Source organism: Somniosus microcephalus, chromosome 13 (assembly GCF_052327205.1).
Source record: "Somniosus microcephalus isolate GS21.2 chromosome 13, FLI_Smic_1.0, whole genome shotgun sequence".
NCBI classification, from domain to species: Eukaryota; Metazoa; Chordata; class Chondrichthyes; order Squaliformes; family Somniosidae; genus Somniosus; species Somniosus microcephalus.
Window position 1 is genome coordinate 9,296,668 of NC_140999.1, and position 16,166 is coordinate 9,312,833.

Below are 16,166 nucleotides of genomic sequence, written 5' to 3' on the forward strand. Positions count from 1 at the left end.
TCTCTCATTCTTCTAAACTCCAGAGAGTATCGGCCCATTCTACTCAATCTCTCCTCATAGGACAGCTCTCTCATCCCAGGAATCAATCTAGTGAACCTTTGTTGCACTGCCTCCACGGCAAGTATATCCTTCCTTAGATAAGGAGACCAAAACTGTGCACAGTACTCCAGGTGTGGTCTCACCAAGGCCCTGTACAATTGGAGCAAGACTTCCTTACTCTTATACTCCAACCCCCTTGCAATAAAGGCCAACATGCCATTTGCCTTCCTTATTGCTTGCTGTACCTGCATGCTAGCTTTCTGTGTTTCTTGCACGAGGACACCCAAATCCCTCTGAACACCAACATTTGAAAGTTTCTCACCATTTAAAAAATATTCTGTTTTTCTATTCTTCCTACCAAAGTGAATAACCTCACATTTCCCTACATTATACTCCATCTGCCACCTTACTGCCCACTCACTCAGTCTATCTATATCCCCTTGCAGACTCTTTGTGTTCTCCTCACAGCTTACTGTCCCACCTAGCTTTGCATCATCAGCAAACTTGGATACATTACACTCAGTCTGTTCATCTAGGTCATTAATATAGATTGTAAATAGCCGAGGCCCAAGCACTGATCCTTGTGGCACCCCACTAGTTAAAGCCTGCCAACCTGAAAAAGATCCGTTTATCCCTACTCTCTGTTTTCTGTCCGTTAACCAATCCACTATCCATGCTACTATATTACCCCCAACCCCATCAGCCCTTATCTTGTGTAATAACCTTTTATGTGGCACCTTATCAAATGCCTTTTGGAAATCCAAGTATACTACATCCACTGGTTCCCCTTTATCTACCCTGCTAGTTACATCCTCAAAAAACTAATAAATTTGTCAAACATGATTTCCCTTTCATAAAACCATGTTGACTCTGCTGAATCATGTTATGATTTTCTAAGTGACTTGATCCCACTTCCTTAACAATGGACTCCAGCAATAACTCAATGTCAAAGTGGCTTCCTGGTACAAAGGGAGCCTCAAAATGGCAACAGTTGGGGCAGCGTGCAAAAATTGCTGTAAATCATAGAAAAATAGGAACAGGAGTAGGCCATTCGAGCCTGCTCCGCCATTCAATATGATCATGGCTGATCCTCTATCTCAAAACCATATTCCCGCTCTCTCCCCATACCCCTTTACGCCTTTTGTGTCTAGAAATCTATCCATCTCCTTCTTAAATATATTCAGTGACTTGGCCTCCACAGCCTTCTGTGGTAGAGAATTCCACAGGTTCACCACCCTCTGAGTGAAGAAATTTCTCCTCATCCTCATCTCAGTCCTAAATATCCTACCCCATATCCTGAGACTGTGACCCCTTGTCCTCGACCTCCCAGCCAGGGGAAACATCCTCCCTGCATCCAGTCTGTCTAGCCCTGTCAGAATTATATACGTTTCAACGAGATCCCCTGAATCAGGAAACTGTTAATGCCCCCCGTCTATAACACAGTGAGGCAAAGGAGGACTTCACACTTTAATAAGCTACTTTTATACGCTCTGGTGCTGTGCTACCGTCATTGGCTGCACGAAACACGCAGATCGGGAGCCTGCAACATTAGCAAGGCACTAGACTGATATAAATGTAGCTGCAAAGAACATAAAATACACTCAGTCAATGACATGCCCCTCTAACAAATGTACTTTACATGCTTTGCAAAAAAAAGCACTGACGATCGGGTCCACTGCACTCACTGATAAAGGGCCCATATAAAACAAGAGTAATGAGACTGCATACAACTTCAGGAGTTAAATAAAAATTTTGTTAATTAGGTGAATCTGATGAAAGCTCCTAGCCAGGAAATACTGAGTTAAGGTGTGCTACAGCAGTTTCCTACATTACAACAGTTCAAAAGTACTTCATTGGCTGTAAAGCGCAGTGGGGTGTCGCAAGGTTGTGAAAGGCGCCGCAGAAATTGCTTTCTTCTACATGACGGCTGCAGAAACTGCTATTAATTCTGCGGTTCGTGCCCTCTCGCGTAAAGCAGATTTAAAATAAGAAAACGTACACAGAACGCGTTAAATTTAGGGGTAATGTCTCTCTGGGGCTGGGGTTTTTCCCCGGGGTGTTCTCTGTCTCTCGCTCTCGTTTTTCCCGGGGTAATATCTCTCTCTCTCTGGGGCTGCGTTTTTCCCCGGGGTAATATCTCTCTCTCTCTGGGGCTGCGTTTTTCCCCGGGGTAATATCTCTCTCTCTCTCTCTGGGGCTGCGTTTTTCCCCAGAGTAATATCTCTCTCTCTCTCTCTCTCTCTCTCTCTCTCTCCCTCCCTCCCTGGGGCTGGGGTTTTTCCCCGGAGTAATCTCTCTCTCTCTCTCTCAGGCTGGGGTTTTTCACCAGGGTAATCTCTCTCTCTGGGGCTGGGGTTTTTCCCCGGGGTAATCTCTCTCTCTCTCTCTGGGGCTGGGGTTTTTCCCCAGGGTAATCTCTCTCTCTCTCTCTCTCTCTCTCTCCCTGGGGCTGGGGTTTTTCCCCGGAGTAATCGCTCTCTCTCTCTCTCAGGCTGGGGTTTTTCACCAGGGTAATCTCTCTCTCTGGGGCTGGGGTTTTTCCCCGGGGTAATCTCTCTCTCTCTCTCTCTCTCTGGGGCTGGGGTTTTTCCCCAGGGTAATCTCTCTCTCTCTCTCTCTCTCTCTCTGGGGCTGGGGTTTTTCCCAGGGTAATCTCTCTCTCTCTCTCTGGGGCTGGGGTTTTTCCCCAGGGTAATCTCTCTCTCTCTCTCTCTCTCTCTCTCTCTGGGGCTGGGGTTTTTCCCAGGGTAATCTCTCTCTCTCTCTCTGGGGCTTGGGTTTTTCCCCAGGGTAATCTCTCTCTCGCTCTCTGGGGCTGGGGTTTTTCACCGGGGTATTTCACCGGGGTAATCTCTCTCTCTCTGGGGCTGGGGTTTTTCCCCGGGGTAATATCTCTCTCTCTCTCTCTCTCTGGGGCTTGGGTTTTTCCCCAGGGTAACCTCGCTCTCTCTCTGGTGCTGGGGTTTTTCACCGGGGTAATCTCTCTCTCTCTCTCTCTCTCTCTCTCTCTCTGGGGCTTGGGTTTTTCACCGGGGTAATCTCTCTCTCTCGGGCTGGGGTTTTTGCCCAGGGTAATCGCTCTCTCTCCCCCAGCCACCCCACCAAAGTCTGGTTTCCGTGACCTGGCACCTCCACTGCGCTCTTACCTGCTGGAGTTGACGATGTAGCCCGAGGGACACTCGGGCATGCACTCCCCATTGTGGATGACGTATCGGGTGCACTCTGTCTCCTTGGAAGGTTTGCAGTCGTTGTGCAGCATCTGGCAGAAGGAGAAGTTGACGCAGCGCCAGCCCTCGAACTTGTAGGTGCCGGCGGGGCAGTCGGGGATGCACACGCCGTTGTAGTGGTAGTGCCGGCACGTCACGCACTTCTCGGCGCTGCCCGGCTCCGTGCAGCTGCCCAGGCACTCGTCGTGACAGCACTGGCCGCTGGGAGTGCAGGCTTTCCGACGGCACTCTGGAGAGCAGACTGCAGAAAAAAACAGGGCAGCAAAAAGGAAAACAAACTTTAATTTAAAAGCAGCAACTTGCATTCCTACGGCGCCTCATGCCGTCACAGCACTTTATGCAATGAACCATTTTCTGTTATGGAGGCACGTGAAGCAGCTGCATTCCACGAACAGCAGAGATAACAACCAGTTAATTTGTTTTTGGTGGCACTCGTCAACAACAACTTGCATTTATACAACGCCTTTGAAACGGCGTTTTCACAGGAGCGTTATCAGACAAAATTTAATACCGAGCCACATAAGCAGATATTAGGACCCTGCGGCCATTAGCAGTTGACGAGGTAGGATTTGAGGAGCGTCTTAAAAAGGAGAGGTTCAGGGTGGGGGAATTCTGGAGCTTAGGTGAAAGCAATGGCGGGGCAAAAGAAATCAGGCACGCACAAGAGGCCAGAATTGGAGGAACACACAGTTCTCGGAGGGTTATAGGGGGTTACAGAGATAGGGAGATGGGTCAAGAGAAATCTTGGCTTGGACACCAGGAGAATGCCCTACTCTTCAAGCACTTCCGCGGGACCACCCGAGTAGGCAGACGGGGACTTAGTTCAACGTCAAAGGGCAGCACCTCTGACAACGTTGCACTCCCTCAGAACAGCACTGCCGCGTTTCCTACATTACAACAGTGACGACACTTCAAAAAGTGTTTCATTGGCTGTGAAGCACTTTGGGACATCCCAAGGTTGTGAAAGCCACGACAGAAATTCAAGTCTTTCGTTCTTTCTTCCCTCTGACCGCTGATGGGGCGATGCGCGTGGACTTCGGATCGCGCTCAGCTGCGCTGGGCATACCCTTCCCATGGCCGATTGGTCTGCCGGGACTGCTGGCCGAGGGGCCACTTTAGAGGAACACCCAGCTGGCTGAAACACTTGAAGTTTGCAGGTCCCTGTGGAACTGCATCCCTGCCAAGAGTTAGCATCATCAGCACAAGGAGGGGAATTAAAAAAAAAGACACACACTGCAACAGCTTCGTAGGGGCAAAGAGGGAGGTCAACTCTGGCTGCCTGTCTTTCTTCTTACCTGCGTCCGGGTGGCCCTGGAGAGGGAGCGTGCGGTGTCCACTTGTACCCTCGGGGCCTTCCATGACCGGTGGGCACCGTAAGGACTGGAGTGTTTCCAGGACACGGGTAATAATATAAAGAAAAGACTTGCATTTCTATAGCACCTTTCACGACCACCGGACGTTCCAAAGTGCTTTACAGCCAATGAAGTACTTTTTGAAGTGCAGTCACTGTTGCAATGTGGGAAACGCGGCAGCCAGTTTGTGCACAGCAAGATCCCACAAACAGCAATGTGATAATGACCAGATAATCTGTTTTAGTGACGTTGGTTGAGGGATAAATATTGGCCCTAGGACACCGGGGAGAACTCCCCCCCTGCTCTTCTTCAAAATAGTGCCTTGGGATCTTTTACATCCAGCTGAGGGGGCAGACGCGGCACCTCCGACAGTGCAGCACTCCCTCAGCACTGCACTGGGAGCATCAGCCTAGATATCTGTGGTCAAGTCTCTGGAGTGGGACGTGAACCCACGACCTGCTGACTCTTGAGGCGAGAGTGCTGCCCACTGAGCCACGGCTGACGCATATTGTGATTTAACTTCATGTTTCCTTTTGTTGAAATTACGTTTTATATTCGAGTTCCTGTATTAGTTGTGCCCCATAAAAAACAAAGTGGGGTGCATGTAAATTTGTGTCTTTTTTTTGTTGTTGATGGCACTGGTCAGTGCCCTCCTCATGGATTGTTTGAGAAAAGGCAGGCGATAAGCGAAACAGCATCATGGGCACACACAGTCTGGCAACAGCAGTGATAAACACAGGCTTCCAGCCTCAGAATGCTCCCAATTGTGACACATTTATGTGACAGTCGAGCCCTTTGCCAAATGCCATCTCGGCGAACAAAGCACAATGTTAAGTTATCAAATTTGATAGAACACACACGGATGCACATAGCGCACGCACACACTGCTGCGAGTGTCTAAATATATCTATAGTACTCACAATACTAAGTTCTTTGTTTAAAAAAAACAGGGACGGCCTCGGGGTATAATGACTCGTAACCCAATCTAGAGATTTAACTGTACACTACGTATATTATACAACAACAATCTGTTCAGCAAGAGCTATACTGCAATTAAGGGATTTTGGTCCCTTTTGAAAATACGACAGAGGCGTGTCCCTCTTTGCGGTTATGCTTTTTATTAGCCTGCACTTCCAGATCTCACCAATTTCTGTCCAGAGAAGATTGTTTGGTTTTAGACAAGCCACAAAGTCTGCTTGGGATTTCACAAGCAGCAGCAATTCTGGGAGAGTTACCAGCAGCCGACTTTGAAGAAAGCCACAGCAATCTCATATGGCAAGGGCGGGGGGGGAATTGACTTTTTCAGGCATTACAACAGGCAGCGTGAAAGGAAAGGCATTTTTTTAAAAAGACCAAAGGGTTCCCGTTCTCAATCGCTGCCCAGCTACCCGGGCGAGAAAGCGCGAGTGCATGGACAGCGGGAGAGAACAGGATCAGCATCGGCTGTGATGCCATCTGTGGTCAAATAGCCTGCCTATTGTCTAAGCTCCCACATGAAGAACAGCAACTAAGGGCTGAGGCACCTTCAGCACCATAACCCCGAGAAGAGGTCAGCACCTTCCAAGAGGGGAGCAGACTGAAGAGGGGGAGGAAGAGGAAGAAACAAACAAGAGATTATTCAGGAAACACCAAAGAGCGGCATTTAATGATCAGCATCTTCAGGAAAGCCTCACGACTTCAGCACCCCTGAACACAGGTGTGTGTGCAACCAACTCTAGCGCAAATGGCAAAGTATGACGTGCACCCCACAAGTTCGCAAACTACAAAAACTTGTTCAAGTGCAACTCACACCCCAGGATTATACACTCACCACCAGATAAGAAACAGGAACTCCAATTCTGAACCCATTTAGATTCTACAGCCGCTGGATATCATCCAAATAATTTTATAACTATAAGTTAAATTTAATTATATAAATAAAGAAAAGTCATTCTAACAGCTGAAAATATACAAGAGTCATCTCCTGCACAAGGAAATGCAGGACTTAATAAAGAGGAACCCATCGCGTGTGGGGCTGAACCACACTGACTGGGAAACCTGCTGGATTAATTCCAGGAATTCAAGTATTGAGTAGATTGGGCAGGTACTCTCTGGAGTGTAGAAGAATGAGAGGTGATCTAATTGAAACGTAGGAGATTCTGAGGGGGGATTGACAGGGTAGACACTGAGAGGTTGCTTCCCCTGGCTGGAGAGTCTAGAACTAGGAGGCACAGTCTCAGGATAAGTGGTCGGCCATTTCAGACCGAGATGAGGAGGAATTTCTTCACTCAGAGGGTTGTGAATCTTTGGAATTCTCCACCCCAGAAGGCTGTGGATGCTGAATCGTTGAGTATGTTCAAGGCCGAGAGAGATAGATTTTTGGACTCTTGTGGAATATGGAGATCGGGCGGAGTCGGGTTTGAAGATCAGCCACGATCTTAAATGAATGGCGGAGCAGGCTCGAGGGGCCGTATAAGAACATAAGAAATAGGAGCCTACTCCTGTCCTAATTCTTATGTTCTTAAGTAGGGTTCCCAATCGTGATCAACGTACAGGGGTTCCGGCTGATGTCCATGTGTGGATATCAAGTGAGGACGGGATCAGAATCAGCAGAGATGCTCCCCGTGATTAAATCGACTGCCAACACTCGGTCCAGGCTCGCTTGGGCTATGCAGTGAAGGGTGAATGTTGGCTCGACGAGCGTTCTGCAGCAAGGAGGGTAATTTTGACTTTGGGCGATAACGTAAAGAGGGCGTTACCGCATCAGTCGCCCGTTATACATCTCTCCCCATCGTCATTTCCAAGAACTTCAACGGGCGGCTGGTTTGATATCGCCCCCTTTACATGATCACCCAACGTCAAGATTACCCCCAAGGAGTTGAAGAATGGATGGGGAGAAAAGTTCACATTCAAATAATAATTTTTTTTTTTTTTTTTTAAACAATAAACGACTGGTGGGGGGGGGGGGGTGGAAAGAGGAGACCACCAAATAAAAGGTCAGTGCAACAACCATCAGGACTGGGGAAGGCAATAGTACGGCACTGGGCTACGGCATCAAAAGCCTAATTTTTAGCTTTGAAGACACAAAACACAAACAAAGCTTCACGGTTCTGAAGCATTGCTACAATAAATAACCCCCAGACCTGCCAAGCTCCTGCTCTCCTCAACCTGAGCATGGGGGCAGTATTCCGTCAATGCACACTGTAGTTGACATATTAGAGTACGCCCTCTCCGCTGTGAGGTGTTACGCCCCGCCCCTTTGCTGTTATTAACTACATTTCTCTTAAAAGATAGTACAAAGGGAAAAGCACGAAAGGTGGAACAAATTATCCAAAAAAAATGCATTGTACACAAAACTATGCTCGCCGTTTTGGCTGCTATGGCATAAAGGAGAAATGTTTTATTTTTCGCCCTGCAAGGGAGTAGGTGCTGATTTTAGCTAGGGTGTATGGCTCCAGAAGAAACAGCAGTAGCAGCATCTGGTACTTCACCCAAGCAGCCATTCTTCACTCGAGGCTAAACAGGGAAGAGTCTGGGAGCAGGCATTACAGCCGAGCCCAAGCTGCACCTGGTCCCATGTCTACACACACGTGCACTTTCCACTGAAACCGAAAAAGAAAAGACTTGCATTTCTACAGCGCCTTTCACGACTACCAGATGTCCCAAAGCGCTTCACAGCCAATGAAGTACTTTTTGAAGTGTAGTCACTGTTGTGATGTAGGAAATGCGGCAGCCAATTTGCGCACAGCAAGCTCCCACAAACAGCAATGTGATAATGACCAGATACAGGAAACTTTGGTTTATCCGGAGGTTGTATGTCCGGAATACTCGATCTAACGGCAAAAATCAGGAGCCGTTTTCTCTAAGTTTTTTTAGTTCTCGTTCTTTTTTTTCCCCCCAGTCAGGCACTGCAAGGTCTGTAGCTATAGCAACAGCTTCAGCTAGAGACACTTGCAGCTGCAGCCGACTCTTTAGAAGCTGTTGCTAAGCAACAGTGTTTGTTGTCAGATACGGAGATGAAAACCTCCGTATGCTTCAACATTAACTTTGTATGTCCGGCAGTTTTGATAGATCGGCAACACGCCGGTCCCGTCGGTGCCGGATATCACAAAGTTTCCTGTAATCTGTTTTTGTTATGTTGATTGAGGGATAAATATTGGCCTCAGGACACCAGGGATAACTCGACTGCTCTTCTTCAAATAGTGCCCGTGGGAACTTTCACAGCCACCTGATTGGGCAGACGGTGCCTCGGTTTCACATCTCATCCGCAAGACGGCACCTCTGACAGTGTAGCTCTCCCTCGGCACTGCACCGGGAGCGTCAGCCTAGATTTTTGTGCTCAAGTCTCTGGAGTGGGACTTGAACCCACGACCTCCTGACTCAGAGGCGAGAGCGCTGCCCACTGAGCCACGGCTGACATATCAAACTTGGGGGCTTTCCTGGTCTGGGTGGCTCCAAAACACACTAGAAAACGCAATGAGCCTTTAATGGGAACCAGAAGTTTTGAGATCATGAAAAATTATAGAGGCAGAACACTAAGAATTTAATCAAATGTCAAACTGGGCAAGACAGAGTAAAAACCGAACCCTGGTTTCCATCCTAAATAAGGCTCTGGTCTGTCTCTTCAGCTACATGTAAAAGAACCCACTGCACTATTTAAAGAGGCGGGAGCTCTCCTGGTGCCCTGGTCATAATTCTTCCTTCTAACAGCACCACCAGAAAAAAAATATATAGGCTACCTTGTCAATTATCTCATTGTGGCTTGTGGGATCTAACTGCATGTAAAATGACTGCCGTGGTTCACCGACACATCGACAGTGATTTGGATAAAGCGATCGACTGCACGGGATGCGCTTTGTGACGTCCCGAGCGGCACAATAAGGCACTACAAGTTCTCTCTAAATATTCTGACAGTGAAGTGGGTAGTTACAACACACTGACACAGTCAGTCAGCAATGGCATCCTATAAGTCAAGTGGTTATATAACCTTAAGCCTTTTTTTGCCAACTAAATACGCAGGTCAGCTCAATTTAAGAATGAAGTAGCATGGGGGATTGAATAATTCAGGGAGGGAGAGAGAAAGAAAGGGAGAAGAAAGTGCTTTACCGCCAATTAAGTACTTTTTGAAGTGTAGTCACTGTTGTAATGTTTCCCCCCCCCCCTCCCCACCCCCACTTGCAGTGGGCTGGGTCAAAAGATATTCCGGGTATCAAAAGATGTCAATGGGGAGGAAGAAAGGGACAGAAATAGAAAATTTACAGGAGTACTATATTTTAAATCAGGAGGCAAAGACTAGAAATGCCAAATTCAATGGCAACATTTTCCACTTCAACTTAATCGGTCCCAGGATCTCAAACCCATTACATCCCTTAGTCGTGGGTTTCTTCTGCAATCTATAGGTTTTTAAAATCCGTAGAAAATATCCCCGAGGTGGTTCACTGAGGGTAGGCAGGTCGGACACCCAACAGTAATTGGGAGGTTAAGGGAGGTGGCCAAAAGCAGGGTGGAAGAGATAGGTTTTGTGGCGGATTTTGAAGAGGGGCTGGGGGAAGCTGTGCGAAAGAGGAGGGGGGGTCGAGGAAGAGAGCTCCAGAAGGCAGAGACAAATTGGATGAACCTTCATCGCCGACTGTGCGAGTTGAGACTGCAGCAGTAGGATGGTGCCAGACTGTATGAAGATCTGTAAACAGGGATAAGGATTTTTTTTAAAAGAACGAACTTGCATTTCTATAGCGCCTTTCACCACCTCAGGATGACCCAAAGCGCTTTACAGCCAATGAAGCACTTTTGAAGTGTAATCACTGCTGTAATGTAGGAAACGCACAGCAAGCTTGCACAAACAGCAATGAGATAATGACCAGATATTCTGCTTTGGTGAGGTTGGTTGAGGGATAAATGTTGGGTCGGACACTGGCAATGTTCCCTTTAAGCTGCGCATCCGCAGTGCTCTGGACCTCCCGCACAGCCGGCTTGCCAATAGTGCATGCATGGTATTTTGAACGGGCCGTGCAGCCCCTTAAAGAGGCCACGCAACCAAAAAAGAACTAATGGGAACACTGGACACCGCACTCTCCTGCTCTTCTTCGGAATAGTGCCATGGGATCTTTTACGTCCACCAGAGAAAGACGTGGCCTCGGTTTAACATCTCGTCTGACAGACGGCGCCTCCGACATTGCAGCACTCCCTCAGCACTGCACCGCGGTGTCATAACTTCATAACGGGCTTTGGCCTTCACCTAGGTAACAAGGTGCACTATTTCTCACAGGATAGAGGGCAAAAATGAAATAATGTAACTTTTTATTAAAAAAAAAGATGGAAGTCATCAAGAAGGTAAGAGCCCATGGGATCCAGGGCAACTTGGCACATTGGATCCAAAATTGGCTTAGTGACAGGAGGCAGAGGGTGATGGTCAAAGGTTGTTTTTGTGACTGGAAGCCTGTGTCCAGTGGTGTACCGCAAGGATCGGTGCTGGGTCCCTTGCTGTTTGTTGTGTACATTTATGATTTAGATATGAATGTAGGAGGTATGATCAGTAAGTTTGCAGATGACACGAAAATTGGTGGAGTGGTAAATAGCGAGGAGGGAAGCCTCAGGCTACAGGACGATATAGACGGGTTGGTTAGATGGGCAGAACAGTGGCAAATGGAATTTAACCCTGAAAAGTGTGAGGTGATGCATTTTGGGAGGACTAACAAGGCAAGGGAATACACAATGAATGGTAGGACCCTAGGGAGGACAGAGGAACCTTGGTGTGCATGTACATAGATCCCTGAAGGCAGCAGGACAGGTAGCTAAGGTGGTTAAGGCGGCATATGGGATACTTGCCTTCATTAGCCGAGGCATAGAATATAAGCCATGGTGTGGAGATGCCGGAGTTGGACTGGGGTGGACAAATGTAAGAAGTCACACAACACCAGGTTATAGTCCAACAGCTTTATTTGAAGTCACAAGCTTTCGGAGTGCTGCTCCTTCGTCAGGTGAAGTGGAGAAATGCGAAATGAGAAGTGGAGGCATTTTTCCACTTCACCTGACGAAGTAGCAGCGCTCCGAAAGCTTGTGATTTCAAATAAAGCTGCTGGACTATAACCTGGTGTTGTGTGACTTCTTACATAGAATATAAGAGCAGGGAGGTTAAGATGGAGCTGTACAAAACGCTAGTTAGGCCACAGCTGGAATACTGTGTGCAGTTCTGGTCGCCACACTATCGGAAGGAAGGATGTGATTGCATTGGAGAGGGTGCAGAGGAGATTCACCAGGATGTTACCTGGGCTGGAGCGCTTCAGCTACGAAGAGAGACTGGACAGGCTGGGGTTGTTTTCCTTAGAGCAGAGAAGGTTGAGGGGGGACCTGATTGAGGTGTACAAAGTTATGAGGGGCATAGATAGGATGGATAGAAAGGAACTTTTCCCCTTAGTAGAGGGGTCAATAACCAGGGGGCATAGTTTCAAGGTATGGGGCAGGAGGTTTAGAGGGGATTTGAGGAAAAACTTTTTCACCCAGAGGGTGGTTGGAATCTGGAACTCACTGCCTGCCTGAAAGGGTGGTAGAGGCAGGAACCCTCACAACATTCAAGAAGCGTTTAGACGAGCACTTGAAACGCCATAGCATACAAGGCTACGGACCAAGTGCTGGAAAATGGGATTAGAATAGACAGGGCTTGATGGCTGGCGTGGACACGATGGGCCGAAGGGCCTCTTTCTGTGCTGTGTAACTCTATGACTGACTCATCCCATTAACTTTCTTGCATGCATTTACAATGAGCAAGAACGGAACCAAGGAAGAGGACCAATTTGCTGTGGATGAAGAGGGGCGAACATCAGTAACATTGTCAAGCAATGGCACTGGAGATAAGTTTGTTTCAAACTCTGACGGCACTAATGTATCATTTAGCACAGCTTAGACCTGCACCCATCCAGTCTTTCAATTCTGTTCTCATTGTCCATTTCTCTCTTCCCCCTTCTCTCTCTCTGGAATTCCACACCACAGCAGTTCTAAGTGCATTCCTTCATGCCGTATGCAATTGCAATCAGCCTGCCCCCTTCAACATTGGTCTGTGGGCCAAAAAGTGAGCGAACGTTCTACATATATCAGATCACCAGATGGACAAGGATTAACTCAATCTCTGTTACTACTGTGACCCGATAGCAACAGCTGCTGCCCCGGCAATGCTGCTTCATCTGGAATTCAAAAACTTTTATGCTTTGCGCGTTAGTCAGAAAGGAAATTATTAGGAGCAGCATGAATTAGGGAATCAGGCTTTTATGTTGCATTCCTTAATGTCATTTCTATCTCCGAGAGAAAAGAAAAAATTAGCGAGTGAGTGGGGGAGAAAAAAAAAGAATGAAAATGTGCATGGAAAAAGGAAGAGAAAGAAGAGTCGGAGGCTGTAGGGGGGGGGGGGAAAGAGGAGGAGAGAAGTGTGAGCGCAATAAAGAGAGCACGCACGAAAGAAAGAGCAGAAAAAATTAGGAGGGGGAAAGGAAAGGAGGGGGAAAGGAAAGGAGGGCAAGAGAGAAAGGAGAGAGGGAGAAAAGAGGAAAGTGTGTGAGAAAGGAGAGAGAAAAAGAGGGGATGGAAAGGGAAGAGAAAAACAGGAAAGAAAAGAGCGAAAAAAGCAAGAGAGAGGTGAACGTGCAAAAAAGAGAAAGAGGGGAGAAATGAGAGAGAGGTCGAGAGGAGAGATGCAGAGAGAGAGAAAAGAGACACAGACAGAGAATTAGTTGTCCGAGAAATCATACCTGTCTCAGGAACAGCGAGGGTTGTGAATAGTTCACAACATATGCTGAGCTGTTACTGTCTCAAATCACGGCCATGCCGACCTCGGTTACAGTGACCTTAGCTTTGTTCTTTGTAGTGCGGCTCTAAGTGGAGCAAGGCAGACCGAATATACCTGCCCCAGGGAAAGCAATGAATCAGAGTCCGCCTTCATGCACTTTTCCTGGTCATGGATGACTAGGTATTTGGATATGCTTTGCCTCAAACAGAATGAGGCTGGTACTGGATTGCTTGGGGGGGGGGGGGGGGGGCGGGGGGGGCGGGGAGGGAGGGGGCGAGTTGGGGGGGGGGGGGGGGAAGAGGAGAGGAAGGGAGTGAACATCTTAGCTGATGAGATAGTATTTTGTAAACTGTACTTACTGCAGCAAATACATTAACAGAGCAGCAGCAGGGAGCTGAAGTGACCCAGATCTGAATGGAGGGTTAGGGACAGCCTGCAATGCAGCTCCGCTCTGCCATTACTGTACTGATCGAACTCCAAAAGAAAAGATTTGCATTTCTATAGCGCCTTTCACGACCACCGGACGCCCCAAAACGCTTTACCGCCAATAAAGTACTTTTGAAGTGTAGTCTCTGTTGTAATGTAGGAAACGCGGCAGCCAATTTCAGCACAGCAAGCTCCCACAAACAGCAATGTGATAATGGCCAGATAATCTGGTTTTTTCGTGACGTTGATTGAGGGATAAATAATGGCCAGGACACCAGGGAGAACGCCCCTGTTCTTCTTCAAAATAGTGGCCGTGGGATCTTTTACAACCGCCTGAGAGAGCAGACGGGGCCTTGGTTTAACGTCTCATCTGAAAGACGGCACCTCCGACAGTGCAGCACTCCCTCAGTACTGCACTGGGAGTGTCAGCCTAGATTTCTGCGCGCAAGTCTCTGGAGTGGGACTTGAACCCACAACTTTCTGACTCAAAGGCGAGGGTGCGACCTGAGTAATCATGTGGGTGCCCACTGCAGGTTCTTTCTGATGTACACACCAGTCGTCCCAGAAGATGCCATTGGCAAAAGGGTGAAAAGTTTCAAGAGTTACTGGCCCCACAGTTCTGATTTCAACACTTTCTTGAGCTGTTGGGAAAGAGCAGTTGTTTTATTGCTCAGACAGTTCCCTCTTGTTGCTCTGTCAGTTTATCGAGTTAATGATTAATGATTGTTGGGGAAGGGGCATCTTTCTGCTTCTGGTTACATTTTCTTTGGGGAACATTTGCAGCCGACACTGACTCGGCAGATTCTACTGGTTAAACATGCTGCAGTTTTTTCTTGATTCATTACTATTTAATTTTTGAAAATTCTGAACATTTTTATTTCTCATTTTAGTTGCTCTTTGCCAACGAACTCACGAACAAAAACTTGGATTTCTACAGCGCCTTTCACGACCTCAGGACGTCCCAAAGCGCTTTACAGCCAATGAATTACTTTTTGAAGTGCGGTCACTGTTGTAATGTAGGAAACGCAGCAGCCAGCAATGTGATAATGACCAGACAATCTGTTTAGTGATGTTGATTGAGGGATAAACATTGGCCCCAGGACACCCGGGATAACTCCCCTGCTCTTCCTCAAAATAGTGCCATGGGATCTTTTACAACCGCCTGAGAGAGCAGACGGGACCTCGGTTTAACGTCTCATCCGAAAGACGGCACCTCTGACAGTGCAGCACTCCCTCAGCACTGCACTGGAGTGTCAGCCTAGGTTTTTTGTGCTCTAGAGTGGGACTTGAACCCAAAACCTTCTGACTCGGAGGCGAGGGTGCTGCCCACTGAGCCACGGCTGGCACACATCATTAGTCTCAGTAACTAGTCTCTCTCCAAGGTATGCACTCCCACCACCCTGGATGGCACAGCACTGCCGGAGGTGCCGTCGTTCGGATGAGACGTTAAACCGAGTCCCCGTTTGCTCATCAGGTGGAGGTAAAAGGTCCCACGGCACTATTTTGAAGAGGCTCGGGGGGAGTTCTCACCGCTATCCTGGCCAATATTTATCCATCGAACCAACAAAGAAAGAGATTATCTGGCATTTATCTCGTTGCTGTTTGTGGGAGCTTGCTGTGCGTGAATTGGCTGGTGCTTTTCCTACCTTACAACAGTGACTACACTTGGAAAAAGTACTTCATTGGCTGTAAAGCGCTTTGGGACGCTCTGAGGTCGTGAAAGGCGCTGTAGAAATGCAAGACTGTCTTTCTTTTCTGATTGGCCCGGCAGTGACCACCGGTAATGACGGTCCATCGGGGCGGCAACGGGCAACACCAAACTTACGCGGCATGGGGTGTGGCAGCGCACGCGAGCGGTGATCGACTAATCTTCAAAACAAATTAAGCGGGTAAGATTCAGTCAACGTAGGCCTTGGGGGGGATTAATGGGGGGCGGGGGGGGGGGAAAGAGAGGAAAAAATTGCCAATGAACCAGGTACAGGGACGAAGCCAGTTACATCTTGAGAAAAACACCAAATTCAGTTTCTGGAGTCATTCAATAGGCAGCCAGACATCTTTGCGCAACTGTCTCACATTTCATTACCAACTGGGTAAATAAGAGTCTTGGAAATGACAAATATTTTGGGGGTGTAGGAGTTTGATGCTTTCACCCGACTCCTCAATCAGATTAAACTCTGATACTTAAAATTAAAGAAGGAGTTAAAATGTTATCTATTAAAAAAGAGACAGCCCATAATCCATAGTCAATATTTATTCCCCCCCCCCCAATAAAAAGGGACGGGAGAAAAACATGCATAAACTGGTGTAACCTCTATGATCTATCTGCTCTTTCAGAAGGCAGTAGCTGAATGATACACGCTTCATGTC

General features: G+C 47.8%; 1 protein-coding gene across 2 annotated transcripts in view; it reads right to left on the reverse strand.

The window, feature by feature from the left end:
* Window positions 1-16,166, reverse strand: part of LOC147108036 (insulin receptor-like) — a 257,698-nt gene that overhangs the window by 82,677 nt on the left and 158,855 nt on the right. For both annotated transcript variants that reach the window (XM_086004472.1, XM_086004471.1), the window contains exon 3: window positions 3,186-3,507. In XM_086004472.1, coding sequence (XP_085860598.1) covers window positions 3,186-3,507 — 322 coding nt within the window. The remainder of the gene's footprint in view (window positions 1-3,185; window positions 3,508-16,166) is intronic.